Source organism: Mya arenaria, chromosome 7 (assembly GCF_026914265.1).
Source record: "Mya arenaria isolate MELC-2E11 chromosome 7, ASM2691426v1".
Taxonomy (NCBI): Eukaryota; Metazoa; Mollusca; class Bivalvia; order Myida; family Myidae; genus Mya; species Mya arenaria.
This window is the reverse complement of record NC_069128.1, coordinates 30683107-30704963: the sequence shown is the minus strand read 5'-3', so window position 1 is coordinate 30704963 and position 21857 is coordinate 30683107. Positions and strand designations below refer to the sequence as shown.

Here is a 21857-nt window from a genome sequence, read left to right as displayed (position 1 = left end):
GCTGCTTATAAGGACATAACAGTGTATGTTGTCAAGTATGGGTGGTATTTTTTATGTTTAGAGGCAATTAAAAATAACTTGCCATATGTATTTGACACGTAAAGGCAAGATCAACCTTGTTCATAGGTCAATGTCACTTTCGGGGGCATTCGTCACATACTGTGACAGCTGTTGTTATTGATTACTTTTAAAAGATAAAAATAAAGTGAATTTTTGCTTTTAATAATATTAGTAATGCTATACTGATTGTAAAGACGTTCTTGAGTATATAATTTACAGTTTTGAGTAATAGAAAAATCTCAAGAAACAGTTTGCCTAATAAAAAAATAAATAAATAAGAAAATATTTTGGGCATGAACGCCTAGTCATTATGACTGTATCTTAGTGTATAGGGTTAAAGGGGCTTAGTATAGGTTTACACTTGATAGATGGACAAAAGAAACATATTAATTTTGATGCATTATTATGTTTAACTCATTTGACTGTAATTAACACTAACAAAGTATGATTTGTGTACAGATAAAAACCATTGGCATTATTTTGGCGCTTTTTTAACTGGAGATTTGTGGCCACATAGCATTTAAAACAAAAAAGGATATGATTTGCTTACAGATAAAAATATTGGCATTATTTTGGCGCTTTATTAACTGGAGATTTGTGGCCAAATAGCATTTAAAACAATAAAGGATATGATTTGCTTACAGATAAAATAACATTGGCATTATTTTGGCTCATTTTAAATTGGGGAATTTGTGGCCACATAGGTATTAATTGAAAACCATTTAACCACTTTTAAAAATCGCTAATATATTTTTAAGTACTGTAGCTATGAAACTATGATGTAAAAGAATTTTGGGTGCATCTTATAAATGGGCAGAACTTCAAGAATTTTCAGTTAGATATTTAGTGTGTCACAAATCAAAACAAAGTTTAAATTCCAAAGTATAATAAACTTTTTCTAAAACTGAATAATGAGGCTTGTGGATTAGAAATAGAAATAGAAATCATATATATTACTACTCTCAAATATTAATTTGAAAATGTGATTAAATTATATATGTGCGTTTTTAAGATTGTTGCCTTGTTCATAATTTAAATATAATTCCTACTTTTAGAACACGACGGAGACAGCATGTCTGCGATTGTTCATCGACTATCATGGTCTTCCACTTCTCTGGTGCTGGATGGCCGACATCAAACAGCAAGTGTCGGATCTCAAAATTATAGTAAGTAGCCTTTTACTCACTGACCGGGAAGAAAGTTTTCCTGATTTGAAATTTGGCAAGATTATTTTTAGTTTAAAATAAGAAAAAGGCTTTGAAAATTAATAACATAAATGATTTATTTTATGTAGTTTTATTATATAACAAGTTTACTAGGAGAATTATTAGTTGAACATGGAATGATTTCCTCATTCAAAACGTTCATCATTAATTCTAAGTCAATTACAGAAAATTCCTGTTTGTGTGCATGTTGCTTTATTGCTCTATTCATGTTTATTGTTATTTGTGATACTGTCTCTTTATCGATCTTTTGTTAATAGATGCAAAATGTGGTTAAAAATCTGTTCTACCATTCCTTTTACCATTTAAAATTGTATATTCATGTCATGCACAGTCAAAATATAACAATAAATCATTTATTTGTGTTATTTCAGATTCTTAAAATACTCAAGACACTTCCAATCACAAACAAGACAATACTGCAGGACAGTAAAATCCTCGATATCGTCACAAAATGGGCCGAACCGCAGGAAGGGTTGGTCATGTTGGACTCAAGTATCGCTGAAACAACTGACACAAACACTGAAGATGACAGTGAGCCCTCTTTACTGACTCCACCTATCTCTTCGTACAAAAGCCCTGTCTCAATTTTGTCCGCTATCGGTAAGAAAACAGTGAAAAAGAGTGTGAAATTTGCTGACGTTGAGTCCTCGTCGGATTCTGAATCTCGAGCAAGCGCTAGTGAAAACGAGAATCCATTGGAAAGTGATGTATCTAGTAGCTCTCAGACTGAAAAGAAAAAGAAAAGATATGGGTTACGAAGAAGACTGTTGGCTAAAGATGGTCCACCGATGGTTTCTAGTGCAGATGATGACATTGCTGAGGATGAAAATGTGACACAGTCTGCTGATGCAGATAGCTCAACTGAGAACCAGTCTGAGCAAGAGGAAGTAGCTCTTCAAGAGAAAGGAGGGGAAGATAGTACTGAAGATGAGAAAAGCGAGGTAATTGAGGGTGAATCTGATGAAATTAAGGAGGAAAAGAGTGATGAAAAAGAAGAAGAGGGGAATGATTCGCAGAGTGAGAAGAAAGATATGGAAGCAGAAATGATGGAAGGGGATAGTGAGGAGGAATTGAGACGGAAGGCTGTGGAGATTATAAAACTGGCTCAGGAATTGTTGGAACACTGGTCCACTCTCAAGGTATGTGAAATATGTTTATATATATATTATTTAGAGATTATAGAATCAGTAGCGAAATATAACTTCTGGTGTGTTCAGTTAGACTGAGTTCAAAGTTATTTTTCTGTAGGAGAAGGAAAAAGAAAAATTTGGAATAAATCGACCATAAATATGTTTGGGAAACACGTGAAAGTTGAATCGATGTTAATTTTTTCTCTCTATATTTCAGGAGATCTTTAAAATCCCCAAGAAACAGGTTCTGGAGAACAGAAAGAAGGTTGAGAGGGAGCTGGACTCCAACTATGAGATACTCTCTAAGCTGGAGAAGAAAAAGAAGAAAGGTACGTTGAATGGTGCCATCTCTTTTTTTAACATGCGTATTATAAAATATCATAATGTCAAGAATTTCAACTTAGGGCTATTCCAGTAAAACATAACCCACAGGTAAAGGCATTTATTTTGACAGTATATGGGTGGGTGTTTTCTTTGCTTATTTGGACCCCAAAAAGGAAAATTTGCTTCTGTAGGGGGATGGCATAATTTAAAAGTGCCTTCCCCCCAGGGGTAATACGTTTAAATGGAATAGCCCTGAATATTATGTGGATGTCACAAATTGATTTGAAAGATTTTATTTCAAAATAAAATAAACTTTGCTTAAACAGACCAATAAAGCTATAAGTTTTGAAAAATATATTTGAACTACTCAAAAATAGTGATCACACAATACATGCTTTTATAGACTGATGTTTTGTTGTAAAGAAAAATAAGTTTTACAGAATTTTTCCTATCAATTTTTATGAATGTTTACAGCTTATTGGGAACTTCATTTCCACATAAAAGGTAAAAGCAACTAGCATTGAAGGCTTTTAGGCGATCAAACCCAAAGTCTCACAGTTATGGGGTTTTTTTTTTACAAACCCTGCTACATACATTTATAAATTCCAAAATTTAGGAAACCTGCAACTTAGATTACCAGGGCCAGTATTCAATATTGATCTTATCCTTAGACATGCCTCATTGATTCCATTCCTCCTATTGGTCAGCTTAATATACCAGCCAATCAAAACACGTATATTGTACAGTAATGTTAAACTTAAGGTCAATCTAAGTTGGTTATTAATTACAGCCCCAGTGCAGGGTTCACAAGCTTTTGCTTATTTCAACCATTGTGCTAATAGTTGACTTGTGTTATTTACATTTTATGCAGTATAATTGTCTTTAAGGAAGCCTGAAAATAATTTTACCGGTGCAATGCTTGCAGGCTTTGTGCTAATTACAGCCACTGTGGTTATAGAAGAGATCATCCTGTTTTATGTAATATAACTGTCTGTTAAGAGCTACTTTGATTTTAGTGTCAAGAGTATACAGAAAAATTTATAATTAATATTCCCATTACTTTTTACACTTTTCAAACTACCTCTTTACTGTAGAGAATGGAGGCTTAGTATTCATTCATATAATGGAGCAGGTGCGCTCAATTAAGAAAAAAACAATAAGTGCATTTAAAAAAATACCTATCACTATGGTGTGCATGGATTGTGCTTTAATTATAACCCTCAATCATTACCAAAAAAATTTTGGCTCATAGTATGGGGTTGTTAGGTCCTAAAAGTTGAAAAATGTGTCTCGATATTGACGAATTGATGGAGTACAATTCTAGAACTGACAGTCAGAAAACTTTTTTGACTTTTAAGACCTAATGACAAAATTCATGGTGACGAAAAAGAAACGGATTGAAAGGTTTAAATCAATTGCATCATGTGCTCAGCATACTTATTAAGATATCTATAGATTATCTTTTAAAATACGCATTTTCAAGTTTGAACGCACCTGCTCACGTGAATACTATGGCTTGATTCTGCAACGAGATCCTATAGTGATTCTTGTATGAGATAATATTTTAAAAAAAACTACATAGGCATCAAAGATCAATTTATTATACTAGAATGCCATGTTATGTAGTCTTATTGTTATGAAGACAAAAAACCTCATGTGTTGTTTCCCTGCTTCAGAGTCAGGCTGGGACTCGGACAAAGGTCGGAAGCGGAAACGGGAACTGAGCTATCGAGAGGATACAGATGATTCAGACCAGGGTAGCAGGTGAGGCCAGAATGTTGGTTATGTTTTTACATGTAGACTACTTAATGCCCCATGCCAAAAAAGGATAAAAATCAATAGACACAAAGAACCAATATTATTCTCTGAATGGTTTTCAAAATAGTTTTCATTAAGGTTAAGGTAGTTCGCGTAGAGTTTTGTTTCTGCAAGTACTATGCATAACCAGCATAATTTTCAATGAATTATAAACATAGCAACTTTTGTATTCATTCCAAAAGCGTTAACTTTTTATATTACTTCAAGCACAAAACATACTCGATAGCGCCACCACTACTCGACAGCGCCACCACTTTAATATATATGTGCATTTTTCCTTTTTAAGAAGTGCTTATTAGTATTGTTGTGTAAATCATACTCCAATTGTTCATGTAAACATAGGGAACAGCTCCACCATGGAAGTGTCGACAGCTCTTTTTCTTTGCACCACCGTAAAGTGGTGGAGCTGGCTTTTAGAGGCCGTGTGATTTGAGCTTAAATCCCTTCAAAATTTCTCAATCTCTTTCAGATATTTTCGATTGAAGCATGTTTACTTACAGCCATGTATTTGTATAGCTATGTATTCTCTTAGCAATGTGTTTTTATAGCCAGTCGTTTTCACCCTTTCAGAAAGTCATTCCTGGTAACACCTCCACGTATGAGCAAAGTGGAACGTCGACAGTTGTTTGAGGCCCAGGTTAAAGCCCAGGATGAAATGGCTGCTGATTATGCTAGAAAACAGGAACAGTTCCAACAGGAGCAATTTGAACAGGTGGGTCTATGGGAAGGGTTGGGTAATGATTAAGGTGCTTTCCTCTCAGTTTGGGTTATCCTGGGTTTAAATTGTCAGTTGTTTGAGGTGTGAAAGTGAAAGACAAGGTTTAAATGGCTGCAGAGTACGTAAGAAAGCAGGAACAGTTTAAAAAAAGCAATTTGAACTGCTGAGTGTAAGAGGTGGTGGGGTAATGATGACTCTCAGTCTAGAGGTGCCCTGGGTTCGAATTGACAGTTGTTTGAGGCCCAACTGAAAGCCAGGGAAACGTATGTGAAATGAAAGCAAACGACATATTTGGACTGACATTTTGTCAGGTTTTTAGAAATCTTACGATATTAAAGACGCTTATATCAAATACAGATTGAAACAAAACAAATCTGGTTCTCAAAAGTGCTTATGAACAAGTGAGCAGGAAAAATACTAGTGAGCTTGAAAATATCTTGCATTTACATATTTTCAATACGATTTAGACAATTTTTATGTGTAAATCTTGAAAATTGCTTAAGAGAATCCTGACACATCAAATGTATGTTGCAGATGATATGCATCACTGGCTGCCACCATATGTCTAACATCTCTCTTTGCCTTTACAGGAGCAGTTAATTCAGCACCAACATCAAAGGGAGTTAATGCAGGACCCGGGTTTCTGGTACTACGCAACCAACGATCCAAACTTCCTCCCGTCCATCGGCATAGATCCGCACACCTTCTTGCAACAATGTAAGATGCTTGTAATACTTTATGATATAGATAAAGGCATTGAAATATTGTGTAATTTGGTTTCTGATACTTTGCAACCAATGATCCATAGTTTCGACCATCCACACACCTAGAAACAATGTAAGATTTATATTTAAATGCACTTTGACATTAATCTTCTTGAAGATGTGATGAATCAGTTCAAAGCTTTATGATTTTGTCAAAATTTACATGAAAGTCCGGCTTCTAGTATTCTGTCACCAATGATCCAATCTTCCAGCCATTGACAAAGCCAAGCACCTTTCTTCAATAGTGTAAGACTTCAGTCAGTCATGAATGTCAAAAATTTCACTTAAAATCTTATCTCCACTTGCATCAGTTCTTAATTTGCTTTTTGGTTTGTGAAATCAATTTCATATGAAGAGACAATATTCAATAGAAAGTTTGTTTAGATTTTCTTAATGTCTTTTGCTATTATTTTCAGTGGCGTGCGATCCAGTGCTTCTTCAGCAGCTAATGTCAACTGTGCCCAACTTCCCCCAGCAATTGGAACATCTTACTCTCATGTATCAGCAAGCCGTTCTGCAGGTATAGTTTAATGTAAAATATTCATCTACACCCGAATTTACTGGCATATAAGTACAGCGTATGTATACCACGTGATAAATTGCATCATAAATGCTACGTCAGAATGCAATATTTTACTTTGAATGAAGACTTTAAACAAGATAACTTTACTATATTTTCATTCGGTCGTTTACCATAGTTTGATTGAGAGTTAGGTTTTTTAAACACTTCGACAAAGTCGGATGAAGCACTATCAAAACCATAGTTTAAAGATACTAATCACCTTATCAACCCCCAGTAAAACACAAAGGCAGTGCTTTTAAAGCAGCGTAGACTGCCCTTTGTTTTGTTTTAAATGGTGAAGAAAAGGAAAGTTATCTTTGTTTTCCAAGTTCAAGAGTTAGCACCACCTTAAGTTTCCAGCTTTCAAATGTACTGAATTTTCTCCCTACAGGCAAGCCAGCAGCAACAAGTGCAAGTCCAGGAGTTGGCGCCACCTGAAGTTTCCGATGAACCGATGACAGATCAACACCTGGCCTTCCTACAACAGGTAAATGATCATTTATATATACATTCTAATTGCTTTTACATTAATATACCTATCATAATTATTGTTATGCTATAGGTATATACATGCTCATTGATAAAATGATCTTTTTTTTTATATGTTTTTGACATAAGCTTATACAGTCGAAACTCGTTGGCTCGATATCTCATGGCTCGATATCCTCGTTGGATCGAACCAAAATAAAAGGACCGATTTTTATTTACTCTCTGTTCATATAAATTTCGATTGGATGGCTCGATATCTTGAGGGTCGATATTTCTCCACGCTAGAAGTCGTTTCGCGGCCCCAAACAAGAATTTCACACTTTGATTTGTATGCTTGGGTCGATGTCATTTTCGCGGGTTCAGTTAAGAATCTCACACCTTGATTTGTTTGATTGGCTTCATTTAGCACAAGGCGCTAATCGATTAAAATTTCTTGACTGATTTTATTATCGAATTTAAATGGTTTAACAGTTTGAATAAACATGCCATCACTTTAAGTTCTGTCTCTAATTGTTATCCATCCCTAAATTACTATGCATTTTGATATAACTTTTAAGCTATATTTGTGTAACCCACTGTTTACAATTGCTTGTTTTCGCATAAATGTATTTTTATTATAAATAAAAAATAAAATGATATTTTCTAATAATTGAATAAGTCATATTACAAAATTTAGGGTGCGTAACTATGCCCAATAAATACTCTTGCTATGGCGTAGCCAATAACAAACGAGGTAAATAAGACTTTATGTAACAAATGAAAAAATATCCCGCTTGGCTCGATATTCTCGAGGCTCGAAGTACTTTGGCCGGTCCCTAGAATTGTCCTTTCCGATAACTCGATTATCTTTCCCTGAATACTCTTCAAGTGGGCATGCGCAAAAAGCGGAAATTTACTTCCGGGGACTACACAAACCAGGAAGTAAACAGCAACAAGTGAAAATGGAAAGTAAAGATTCAAAACTAATAAAGAAAACGGGCAGGAAAACCCCTAAGTACTGTTGTATTTGTAAAGGAATTTACAGAGGAAAGGTTATTGATGGGAGAAAAGTGTCATTGCACCGTTTTCCTCAGAACAAACGTTTAAAACGTGTGTGGGTGCAGCGATGTAAAACGGTCATGAGATCGTTCCAGTGGAATGAACACAGACGATTGTGTAGTGAGCATTTTGTTGGCTTCAGAGGACCTTCATTCCAGCATACACTTCCATCTATGTTTCCAACTGAGACTGGTGCTACCAAAACCTTCCAGCCAACGGTATTTTTTATTTCTTATATTAGTTTAAGTTCTTCCTTACATGCACCTCAAAATGAATTATGTTATATCAACGGTGCTTAAAAACAATGTCACAGCACTTATTTGTAAATTTTGTAATTTAAGAAATGATTAAAGAATTGTTTTCAAATACAGCCTGGAAAAATGTGTACCATATAGCCTGGCAGATTTTGTACTAAAACATTTATCTTATACAGTTTCATTTGCAATTTCAGCTCCTTGATGAAGACGTAGGTGATGATGATGATGGTGATACGGTCAATGACGATTTAGACCTAGAACTGTCAAATGATGATAGTATACAGCCACAACTGTCATTTGTATCCCCTTCCGGGCATGCCATTGATACCTCTGTCCACCTGCATGATTACTGCATGGGACCAGTACTACAGCCACAGAATCAGTCCTTTAGGTATTGTTCAATATATATATATATTGCTTCTTGTGCTATGAAATCGATCTGATAAGTTAATTACTTCTGATCATTTTTCTTCATTCTTTAACAAAAATAGGAAAATTTAAGTGTTTGTAAATGTTTAAGGCCAAAAAAACAAACATTTGGTTAGGGTTACCAGACTGTACATGTAAGATGTGGTAAATGGGTACATGATCAATTTGTATATGTTTCAGATGTTGTGACACACAGACTGAGAACAACTGTGCAGTGATGGAAGTACAAACTGAAGAAAGTTTCCTGGGAAAAACAGCAGACTTCAGTTCACAAACAGAACATTCTACTAGAGACTTTGGTGTACAATGTCAGCTACCTATGCTCACATATGATGACGTAAAATACAATGACGATTTGGTCAGTTTTTACACCGGAATCCCTAATCGAGTTGTGTTTGAAGCTTTGTTTGATGAAATCAAGGATGAAGCTGAAGTGCGGACATCAAGGCGGAAACTTAACTATAAAGATTCAGATGGAGGACGGCCAAGAACTCTAAGTGTTCTGGATGAATTTTTCATGGTGCTGATGCGCCTACGTCTAGGTCTGTTATTTGAAGATCTAGGTACTAGGTTTTGCATATCCACTTCACAATGTAGTGACATTGTTGAAAGATGGATCAACTATTTACATGTACAATTATCCTTTCTTGTTCAATGGCCATCTCGTGAGGTAGTGAAAAATAACATGCCTGAACAATTTAAAGAGAAATATTCTAACACTAGAATTATTATCGACTGCACTGAAATTTACAGTGAAACATCCAGTTCTCTTTCTTTGAAAAGTTTAATGTACAGTGATTACAAGTCTCACATGACTCATAAGATTTTGGTGGGTATAAGCCCAAATGGTGTTGTAACTTTTGTTTCTGACTGTTGGGTGGGCTGTACCAGTGACAAGAAACTCACAGAAAAATGTGGACTCTTGGACTTGCTTGAAGAAGGAGACGCCATAATGGTTGATAAGGGTTTCACTATTACAGACCTTACTACTCCAAGAGGCATTCATCTCATTATTCCACCATTTAAACAGAAAGGAAAACAATTCTCTAAACGTGAGGTTCTCCTTACAAAAGATATTGCAAGTTTACGAATACATGTTGAAAGGCAAATGGAGAGAATCAAGAACTTTCGAATATTGCATGGCAATATTCCTATAACACAGTCAAGGAGAATTTCTAAAGTGTTCAAAATATGCACATATTTGACAAATCTATGGCCACCACTTGTTCAATAATAACTCATGTGTCAATGAAAGCGTTTGTATATATCAAGCATTAGATTTAGGGATAAAAACTTGTATACTTCTAACTAGAACAATGAAATTACAATTTTGTTTTAAAATCATTTTTTCGAGCAAGTTATATGATAACATATGAGATTACACATTTGATTCAGGTTTGACAAAAATGGATAAGGAAATATGCTCATGTGAATGGATTTCAAGATTTGATTTGAAACATGTATGCATTAACTGATCAATTTATTGATATAATTTTTTGTTTGTGAAACATCTGCTTTGTATTTTGTGGTTTTATTATTTGTAACATTTCTAAGAATAAAAGTCAAAGATCACTTATTAAGTTTGGCTCTGAAATGAGTTTTTTTTTATTTGCCATGTGTAATTGATCTACCACGTACTTCAAATCATTAGTATTGAATTGCTTAAAGGATTTTTCAGTATGAACCATTTTCATATCAGTTTCATAATTGAACTAAGTGGAAATAAGAATAGGCAAGAGTGCCATAGATCAAACTGAAATGCCCGACAAATGTTAACTTTAAGATACATTAGATTAAAAAAACTAGCCCCATGCTAAATATGTCCCAATGTTTAAAGGGACTGTACACCAGATTGGCACCAATAAAGTTTTTTTCTGTAACAAATCTCAGGACAAATTATTTAATAAAATGTTTTACTCTTCTGATATGATAATGGTAAAGAAATACCAAAATGTAAAAGAAAATTGAGCTATGGATTGAACTAGTGTCACCAAAATAGCTGTCCAGTGTTGTATCCACTTTGCTACGAAGGCTTATCCGAAACCATATGAATGCTTAAGCTAATATACCTTACTTGGTTATATCCCATGATATCATCAACTAGCAAATCACGCATAAGAATGAATTCTACTAGGTATACATACCCAGTAAAAAAAAATTAATGGAGAAATATGGAAAAAATAATGCGAAAATAAATTAATTGTATACTACGGTATGTGGTACTTCAGTTAGTTAGTTTCAATGCATTGTACACATTGATACCAAGTTTATGTCAGTTTTTGACAAGTTTCTTTTTTTTTTCGATATTTCATCACACGGTGTATAGCCCCTTTAAGTTTTGCACCCTGCAAACATAAGAAAGTAACACTCATTTGTTGTTTTTAATTAGCAAGTCAGAAAAGGAGAACAACTCGACAGTCTTGAGTTATGGGCCGTGCAGTAGCTACATGCAAACCAATATTCAATTGAACATCTTCAATTGTTTTAGAGTAAAACTCAGCTACTTCTTTAAACAATGGCAATATAAACGCTATCACTATCCTGCACACAAAATGCAATAATAACACACTTGAAAGGTTAAACATATGTCCATTTATTAAGCTCAGAAATACATCCCTGAAAACTAGATAAATGGAAAGGAAAAGTAGAAAAGGTCAAACATAAAACAAGGAAATAATTAAAGTAGATTTACAGCATCGCATAATCACAATATGTTGACAAAAGTACACATACTTTCAAAATACTGCCCAAAATTTAGATTTACAACTTTTTTATTCATGGTTTCAAATTATAGTAACAATACAGTCATTTTGGAGTTTCATTTTGAATATAGTTATGAAAATAACTGAAAGCAAACAAGATATTCACATAAATTGCCATTATTGATCATTCAAATGTACATGTATAAACAACACATAACTAGACGATGTACAAATCAATTGAACAGACTCATTCCCCTTTTAACACGTTGTGCGTACAGTTCAGGAATGTATGATTCAAGGCAAAATCTGTCAAGTTGACACAACATTTTCAGCCAAAATGATTCACAAAATGCAATTCTCTGTATAGAAAGACCTACACATGTCCAAACTACAAAATCACACCATTTCCTCCCGGTGATTCCCATCTGCCCTTGGACCTGGTAGTAATATTTGTGTGTTTCCTTGAGTAACACCTTGCCATTCTCTAACTGACAAAAAAAATCATTGTCTTCACAGCATTCCTCAGGCGTTTGCATCCTCCATTTCTTAGAGGCAGGACACTTAATCTCAACCAGACCAACACTTTCTGTACAATGTGAACAGAACACAAGCCCATCTGGACTGGCACCAAGGTAGGGTCTGTCGGCACATACAACTAGACCACTGTCTTTAACTGCTAGTCCTTTGTGGTCAGTTTGCATTGCTTTCGCATACATTCTCTTTGCAGCCTTCTCATGTTTAATTCCATATTCTGTGTACTTGCTTGTGAAATTGGAATACAACATCTGCCGCAGGAGTCCGTCAGGTTCAGTTGATTCTTTCCTACGACAGATGCTGCCAAAGTTTGAAGCTGTTAGGCGTTCTTTTCTGGCCTCTTGCCATTTCCCACTTTTTTGGCCCCTTGTTAAGATTTCAGTTAATTGAATTTCTTCAGCGCTTTGCTTCAAAGAGTCAAAATGATCCAAAAACACTGTCTTACTAGAACTGTCCCTCAAGTTTACACTATCATGGTAGTTGAATGGCACAGAATGTAACACAGGGAGATCTGGTTCATTTTCAGTTGTTTCAATTTCAAAGTTTTTTAACCAGCCTACATTCAACTTCGAACCAACCAGTTTCTGCCTAAATCTGTCAATGTTAACAGTGCATCCATTGATAGAGTTCAGTTCATGGTTTTTGTTTACAGAAACTTTACGTACTGACACGTTGTACAGTTTCTTCTTTGAGAACATAAGATCTTCAGATTTCCTAGGCGACAGCTTACGTTTCCGTGGTGCAGACAGCATGCTGAAGTTGTTCCAGGCACAGGGTTTGGATGTTGGAGCAAGGGTTTTTTTACGCGTCAGGTCTTCAAGTCCATACAGCAGGGCACCAATATGGTTGCAGCATTCACCTTCACTAGATGAAAATAAAAAAATTCATTTACATGTGTGCCTTTTTACTTGTTATACTTACATGTATATTCCAAAACATTAAAGTTTGAAAATGGAGGTGAATACACAGTATTTTACACTTAGTATTTCCTGGTAGGCCATGAACATACAAAACACAAACAGTGCCATAAGTAAACACCAACACGGTGAAGGGAGTTCATTGAATCAATACATAAGCTCGCCTGTTCTTTCATTCAGAAAAAAATAGCAAAACTCAGCTAACCATGAAAGCCAAAATTATGACAGTTATAACATGTGCTTTTTTGTCTCTTGTAACAAGTGTACCAAGTTTGATAAGAAGATATGAAATAGTTTGAAGAATGCCCCAAGTTTAAGTATTTGATAATACTGACAAAATAGCCTAGCGTGTGTGGGTTTGACACCTTTCATCAATGCAGATCAGAGACTTTGATTTATCACAAATTAATTCAACTTACCCAGCTGGACAGTTGCAGAACGCGGAGTGTATGCAGCCAGTCACTTTCGACAGAAGGATCCAGGGTTGGTACTCTGGTGACTTTCTTTTGTCTGCAGTTGGAAATGATGGCAGCACGGAAGCTTGAACATAACAGTGGCTGCACTCTTCGCTTATGAGATGGACCTGAAGAATAAATTATAAATAATATTTTAATTTAAATGACAATAAATAAACAACATACATCATAGAACATATGAAAATTGTACAAAATACATTATTTTTTTTAAAATTAAGATAAGTATATAGTCAGTGTGGTTCGACACATACATGTGCTTGCATCCACCACACCCCCCTTAATTGTGGCTAGCCCCGCCTACATAAAAATGTTGAGTACATTTTTCACACCAAATTATTTTTATGTCCAAGTCAAAATAGTCCCCTTGAGCTAATTATATAACTAGATGAAGTAAACATGGCAGAAAAAACAGCCTCAGACTTATTATAAACTCACTATTTGACATACCTCAACTTTCTGTACATGTCCGTCCACATAATAAGTCCTCGCCTTCAATTGACGTTTCGAGTCTCTTTTCAGTACAATGTAGTTGTATATATCCTTTTCCTCTACAGCAGGAAACAGATCAATAGTGGACTTCCATGCCTTCAGTGTTGATGGCGGTGGAAGACCCTCGCCACATGGGAGGATAAAGCGTTCGGTTGCTCTTCTCTCTCTTTCTTCCCGATCTCTCTCCTCCAGCACGCGTTTGTCAGTTATAGAAAGTCTATATGCGCCTTTTATCCTCTCAATCAATTCGCATTTAAGACCTGATACATTCAATTTCCGGTTCGCAAGGTATCTTTTCAAATCGACGACCTTAAATGGTGTCAACTCATTGTTATTCATACACGCCCCAGTGATCTCATTGTCTACGTCGGCCATCTTGCAAAATGTATTCCCCGGAAGTAGGAAATGGAGTAGCCTCCCTTAGAAATCAGGGGAAGTAACCAAGTTATCGGAAAGGACAATATCGAGCCATCGAGTTTCGACTGTATAGTAACTTTAAAAAAAATAATTATAAATGATGACTTTAACATTGTAACATGAAGTCTAATAACAAAGAAAATATCTTACCTATCTAACCTAAACTATTGTTTTTGGACAAGATTTAACCCTTACCACACATTTTGTTTTGTAGCCTTATTGATATAATATAATCCTTTAATTGGTGAATTGTTTTAGTGGCAACCAGCATTGTGTTGAATTTTTCCAAGGTTTCTTGTTGGGCAGACCGATCTTATCCAGATTAAATGTATTCTCTCTGAGATTTCAATTAACAGTTATTTTCTTGACCAGGTTGAGGCTTTTAAACAGCAGCACCTAGAGACCGCACTAAAGGTTGCCAAGCAAACAGAGGAGGAAGATGTCCCGCCACCCCCGTCCCCTCCCAAGGGCAAGGCCGTAGTGCTGCCTCCCAATTGGAAAACCGCAAAAGATGTTGAGGGGAAAATGTATTACTACCATACCGTTACAAGGTGGGCTTTGATGTTATAAAGTTGCCAGTGTTGTCTTGAAATTGATATGGAAATAAGTTTTTCTCAAGTACGCTCCACATTCATTTCCCAACTAAATGGTTAAGCCATAGTTTGCCCCTCAAACTAGAAACTGCCCCAGATGTTGATGGAAAATAGCAATACTACCATATCATTATTAAGAAAATCAAATTTAGAAAACTGCCAAAGATGCTGTTAAAGGGAAATAAGTGTAAATTCCATGCCATTACAACGTATGCTGTAAGTTTTAGAAAGCTAAAAGAAATTAAATTCTCACCCAAGAGTGTCCCTCTCTGGCCCCCCTACCCCCCACCCCTTTTCTCTCCACGCCTTTTTTTATTCCTTCTGTTTAATTTCAGGCAAACCCAGTGGGACCCTCCCAATCTGGATACAGGAGAGCACAATGATGATATGGACATTGACACCCCCACACAGGATGATACCACCACTTCTAAGGTGAGTCCATTCTCATTTATAGGGTGTTTGTGTGTACACATGTAGGTAATTCTGAAGCCCTTTTATGAACAAGTATATAGCAATAGTTTATGCCCCCTTTTGAAAAAAGTGGGGTATATTGTTTTGCACATGTCGGTCGGTCGGTCGGTCGGTCGGTCGGTCTGTCTGTCTGTCGGTCGGTCGGAATACCAAATGGTTTCCGATCAATAACTTGAGAACGCTTTGACCGAGGGACCTCATACTTGGTATGTGTATTGGTCATCACCAGCAGATGAACCCTATTGATTTTGAGGTCAGTGGGTCAAAGGTCAAGGTCAGTGTGACCTTTACATGAAAAACGGTTTCCGATCAATAACTTGAGAACGCTTTGACCCAGGAACCTCATACTTGGTAGGTGTATTGGTCATGACCAGCAGATGAACCCTATTGATTTTGAGGTCAGTGGGTCAAAGGTCAAGGTCAGTGTGACCTTAACATGAAAAACGGTTTCCGATCAATAACTTGAGAACGCTTTGACCCAGGGACCTCATACTAGGTAGGCTTATTGGTCATGACCAGCAGATGAACCCTATTGATTTTGAGGTCAGTGGGTCAAAGGTCAAGGTCAGTGTGACTGTAAGCTGAAAAAAGGTTTTCTGATTGTCCATATTTTATTTAAGTGTCCAAATCCTACTAACAATTTGGCTCCCAAGGGGGCATAAATGTTTCACTAACATCTCTTGTTTTAATATATAATGCCAAACCTTCCATTCCTTTCACAAAGCAGAAATACTTTCCTTTCTTTGTTAAACTTTCTGCAAAAAGGATTAGATTTAAAATTGTTAATATTCCTTTTGTGGAAGAGAATGGTTTTAGATAATATGTGATTGCTGTACACTTGTTCCTAGTGTTTGCAGATAGAAATTAATATAAGGGTAGTTTAATGAAATTAACCTCATCTATCAATACATTTAAAGCAGAGGAGAAACAAGCCTGCGTGTGAAAATATTGATAGGCAGTGTAAAAGTAAGGTTTTTATTTAAATTCACTTAAGAAGATTTTTAGTATACATAAATAAAAGAACTTTAAAAGAACTTCTATTTTATCTACTAAAAATCTTCATATGACCTAGAAGTCTTATTTTGAGTTTGTTTACATGGAGTTGAATTGGTAGGAATGCAGTTTACACTTAATGAAAGCAATACTATAGAGAATACAACTGCTTTTTAGCTTGTCTGTTTTAAAGAAGAAAAATAGAAGTGTTTTGATGGTGTAGTTGTTGGCGTCGCCATCGTCATAGTGCAATTCTTTAACATCGGCTATTACTTTAAAAATGGGTCAAAATGTTCAAATAAAACTTGGTACACAAGTTGCCCGAGTCTGTACACACATGTACAGCAAAGCCCATAACTCTGGCTTTTATAATTATTGAGTTATGTCCCTTGTTTGACTGGAAGGGACTGATGAGGGTTAGGTCTTCCCTCTGCCTTGCTCATTATGAAGTATAATTACATTAATTTTAACCAATGTAAAATTGTTCCCATATAAATACTGCATTATGAAATAGTGTCACTCTTAATATTACAAAGAATATGATAAGAGGTTTGTTCTGTTGTTGTAAAGAATATGACAGATTTTGTTTTGCCATATCACACATTTCATGATCATCCACGTCATTTATCTGCACCTCTGTGTGTGTTTATCTAATAGCATTGCCTCTTTCAAAAACAAGTTGATCAACCTGTTTAACAGCTTGTCCCCTTGGCGGGAGTTTTAGATTTTGAGAAATCATTATTTTCATGATCATCCACGTCATTCACATTGCACGAGTGTGTGTTTATCCTGTAGCTTTCCATCTATCTACTAAAGTACGCTCACACGGAACCTGTACTTCAGTATACTAACCCTACAACCTCTTTCACCTCGGTAAGGATAAAACCATTTGTTTGAATTTGTTCGTTTGACATATTTTGTTTTTTTCTTACATTTTGTTAACAGTCTGTGAAATATATATCAAATTAGGCCAGAGAAAAAAATCTTAATGATTTGAATGTTATTTTTAGAGACCAAATACTTTAAAAAAAATTAAACAAGATCAATTTACTTTGTGATAATTCTAAATTGAATAAGAAAGTCATATTGTTTACAATGGTATTTGGTCTCAGAGTCTTTTCACTTTTGAACTGACCAGTGTATGCCCCAATTTCATGAAACATCGTAAGCAAAATGGAATAAAGATGATTCTTTGTAATTTAATTGAAATGCTTGGTTTTATAATGACTTGCGACTTTTGGTACTCATAGCCACTGGGTCTATATTCACAATCGTCCTGAGTTTTGTATTTATGCTTAGAAAACTGAATTCTTTCAAGTTTCAAATATCTATAGTAATTCTTATTTAGCAAAAGATCTTTGATCCTGTTATAGCATTTTGACAACAACTTAAAAAATTTGTTCAAGACTCAGAAAAATCTAATTTTTAAATTTATCTTTAATGTACGGTAATTGTTTTGTTTTTTGCATTAAATGAGTTCATAATTGTTAGACATCGTAAATGTAATATATCGCCAGTTTCACCATTATTGCTCTTATAATGATAGCAATTGTACAATGAAATGAAGAACTGTAGTTTTGTGTCTTAAATCTCAGACTCAAGACTTTACTAACCCTGCATTAAGTCGATTGGGTCTGGTTGAAATTTCGATGGTCTTGGCCATTTGGTTATTTTGCAGACTGTACATTAAAACATTAGTTATGTTTGATTTTGATTTTTTCAATATTGTTGTATTTTTTGCTTTGCTTTAACTTTTATTCGGCTTCTTTTCTGTTTAAGTTATGTTTTGCCAGTTACATGTACTTTCATTTCTCAGCGCTGTTTTTCAACGTTTAGTAAATGGGGCTGGGGTCCTGAGAAAAGGGAATTTAGTGTTATTTTTTGCTAAAAAAGGGAATTTTGCAAGATGACGGGAAAAAAACAACACATTTTAATGGAAGTTGATGTAATATACATGTATCAAAACACAGTACACAATGTCGTGTCAATAATTAATGCTCTTTTTTATTTACATTTGACACGCAATTATTTAGTCACAGGTTAAAATTTTTGGGATTATGTTGGGGAAAATAAACATAATTTTTGGGAAAATGTATATTCCTTAGCTTGGGGAATGGGCCCTTATATCGGCCTCAAATTTTTTTGAATGACAGCCCTTGGACCATATTCATTAAGGTTTTAGTAAAATTTTCAATTAATTAAAGTTTCTCAAAATTTTAACTATGAATACTTAATAAACCATCTGTATTTCATCAAAATAATTAATATGCCTTTATTATCTAGATCTGTTTCTTCCTTGTTATCATATTTTTGGTATAAAACATTGTTACAGTTTGGTCTGTAGTTTCATCAAGAATTAGAAAGGATAAAATACATGTATATAACAACAGTAATATTGCGCTGTTTTAAATCCTTCCTGTCAATATGATTGTTGTTAACTGTAAAATCTATATTGATATAAAAGTTTGGTGGATATACTTGTAATCTGCAGTATTCCTTACAAGATTTGAGACAACTGTTTAGCTATACTTGTTTTGTTTAAATCCATGATCACATCATTAAATATTTGACATTTAAAAGTAAACAACGATGTCGTTAATTTTGTTGTTAATTTAACAATGTTCTGAACAAAATTGTTGTGATATCTTGTTTCACAACATTGTAAATTACTGGTAGTTGAAACAGAACTCTGGCATTTAACAAGAAGTTTAATTAATAAGTCATAAATAAATAGAGGATATTTGCTGATTTTGGTCGAAGATCAAATTTTATTTCATGAGTGGACAATAGAAAATATATTTTCTCAAGCTATTTTACATGTTATAAACCGAGGAAAATACTTGCACATACTTTGAAAGGGGCCTAAGCAGGGTAAAAAAGTAGTTCCTCATAATCAAAAACAGTGAAAAGTGTCAAATTAATATTTTCACTGATTCATCTCTATAAATCACTGGAAAGCATGTACTAGTAATAGACATTTATCTTACATTCCAGCCTGAAGTCATAGAAGAGAGGGAAAAGACGACCACTGCCGCGGCCGACACCTCCAGTGAGATGTCAAAGAAACTGAAGGAACAATTTAAATCCAAGGTAAGAAATGGTTGCCATAGATATTATAGAACTTTTTTACACATTCAGAGATTTCTTTATTTTTGTCAAGCAGATATATATGATTATTATTGAAAGGAACAATTAAATTCCAAGATAATGGTATTACCAGCAAGAAAGAATAAAGGTTGAGAGAGTTGGGTGTTTTATTAGTATAGGTGTCGGCCCCTTGGCCATGGGTTGCAGCTTAACTAAGGGAACATTATAGCCTAAGAATGAAAAAAGTGTATAAGATGCCAACACCCTCTCCCCCTCTCCTCAAATCCACTAGTGATGATTGTTTATATTTCAGATGTCAATATGGATTGTGGACTGTCTGAACCCATACCGCAAGTCAGACTGTAAAACCGGGAAAATCACAAATAAGGATGACTTCAAACACCTCGCAAAGAAGGTGAGTTTGAGACATTACTGTTTGTTTTCTATATTTTTTGCACAATATGACTAAATCTCAGTAGACCTGGGTTCAATTTTGGGCCTAGGCCCATGTGAGTTTGGTTTGTTTTCACAAAGCCGGACAAGTGGGTTTTGTCCAGGTTCCTCAGTTTTCCCCATAATACAAGACCAAACTCTCTCGTAACATCGTACCAATAAGAGTGATTAATATAATGTCGTAATAACTTGTTTCACAATCGTTGTAAAATAAATAAATAAGTTTCAAACTTAAATAAACTTAAATGCCTCAAAGGGGAAAATATAAGGGATTTCTGTTTTCATCCAAAATACATACTTAACAAAATTGAATATCGCTTTTCAGCTGACGCACCATGTAATGGCGAAAGAGTTGAAGCATTGTCGACATGTAGAGGACTTGGAAGTGAATGAAAATGTGAAATCCAAGGCCAAAGACTTTGTGAAGAAGTACATGGCCAAGTTTGGGGCCGCCTACAAACGCTCAGGGACTTCACCATCATATGATTAAACCAGTCTGTATGCTTATAACGTTTAACCAGTGACAATCAGAGAAACTGTATGTTAAGATTGCTAAGCTAATCTGTGAAGGTGACTGAATCGGTCATGCATGAACGCTGAATGCTTAAATGACTTGGTTTTAAACCAGGCTGTGAAGGTGACTATGTCAGTCATGTATCAACGCTGTATGTTTAAACGACATAACCGGAAATAAAAGGAGGCTGTGGATTTATGGCTAAACCAGTCTAGCTGTAAAGCTTTATGATTGAATATCTAAACCAGGCAAAGATTTTGAAAGGTTAAACCAGTCGAGCAATTCAACTGTAAACATGAACTATTAAACCAGTCAATTATTGTTTAAGGACTGAACCAGTCAAGTAATTTATGACAAAACCAGTCAATAAGTTAGAAATTGTTTGCTGTGAAGGACTGATCTAATTTACCATGGCAAAAGCTTGGTCTAAAATGACAGAACTTTAGTTTCAGGCGTGAAACAGTGTTTTTTTATCTGTAATGCAGCCACTTTTAAATCTTGTGCAGTTTTATGCATTGCTGCTGTTTTAGTGAAAATGGCATTTATATGAAGTTTAAATGTGTGAATATAAAATACAGTTCAAGATCAATTGTTTTGGTCTGGTTCACATTTTTCTACCTGTATACTGTGACTAATCATTCATTGAAGCATTGAATTACACATGTGTACTTAAATTTGTTCTTTCGTTGGACATCAATTTTTATAGAACAGACACATCATGATAATATTGTTACTTTTGAATTTTTTTGAGTTAGAGTATTTTATATACATGTATGTGTGTTTTTAATTCTATAAATCGTTTTTGTATTTCATTAGATTATTCTGTAAATTTATAAAATTGTTAATCAGTGAATCTTTATAAGTCTTAACTCATTACGTGGCATTAGATTCCAAGATATCAGACATAAAATTCCATAAAACAACAGGTTGTTTATGCATCTTTTGTGAATCAAATGTTGCTTTGAGTCATAAAAAACTAAGAAAAGGGCCTTGGTCAGAACTTTGTTTAGTTAACAGCATGTGCAGTTTTGTTAACTTTGAAAGGTGGAATATTTGATGATGTTCTAATATATTTGAATAAAACAATTACGGGTGAAATATTTATCTCAGATCTTCTAAGAAATACTGCAGATCATAAATGTATAAACTATTCATGAAATGTCTAGATATTTAAAAGTTAACAACGATGACGTTAACAACGTTGTTAACTTGAACAAAGTTCTGAACAACCAGCCCAATTCTCTTTAAATGTTGTTACACTATGTTAATTTTTGCACTTATCATTTTGTTAAATGGATATCATGTCAGTTGTTGTGTAAATATTTTAAATGTATATACATGTATATTTCTTGTAATGTTACTGAGAACTTACAATAAAAATTATGAGAAGGTTCAA

General features: G+C 34.8%; 1 protein-coding gene across 4 annotated transcripts in view; it reads left to right on the top strand.

Annotated features, from left to right (window-relative positions):
• LOC128240685 (uncharacterized) overlaps positions 1 to 21857 on the top strand; it is a 65167-nt gene extending 43310 nt beyond the window's left edge. For all 4 annotated transcript variants that reach the window (XM_052957403.1, XM_052957405.1, XM_052957401.1 and 1 more), the window contains 13 exons: positions 1116 to 1226; positions 1658 to 2425; positions 2634 to 2745; positions 4417 to 4504; positions 5129 to 5270; positions 5867 to 5993; positions 6457 to 6560; positions 6994 to 7089; positions 14723 to 14901; positions 15279 to 15375; positions 19402 to 19497; positions 19808 to 19909; positions 20273 to 21857. In XM_052957403.1, coding sequence (XP_052813363.1) covers positions 1116 to 1226; positions 1658 to 2425; positions 2634 to 2745; positions 4417 to 4504; positions 5129 to 5270; positions 5867 to 5993; positions 6457 to 6560; positions 6994 to 7089; positions 14723 to 14901; positions 15279 to 15375; positions 19402 to 19497; positions 19808 to 19909; positions 20273 to 20437 — 2187 coding nt within the window. In that variant the 3' untranslated portion in view covers positions 20438 to 21857. The remainder of the gene's footprint in view (positions 1 to 1115; positions 1227 to 1657; positions 2426 to 2633; positions 2746 to 4416; positions 4505 to 5128; positions 5271 to 5866; positions 5994 to 6456; positions 6561 to 6993; positions 7090 to 14722; positions 14902 to 15278; positions 15376 to 19401; positions 19498 to 19807; positions 19910 to 20272) is intronic.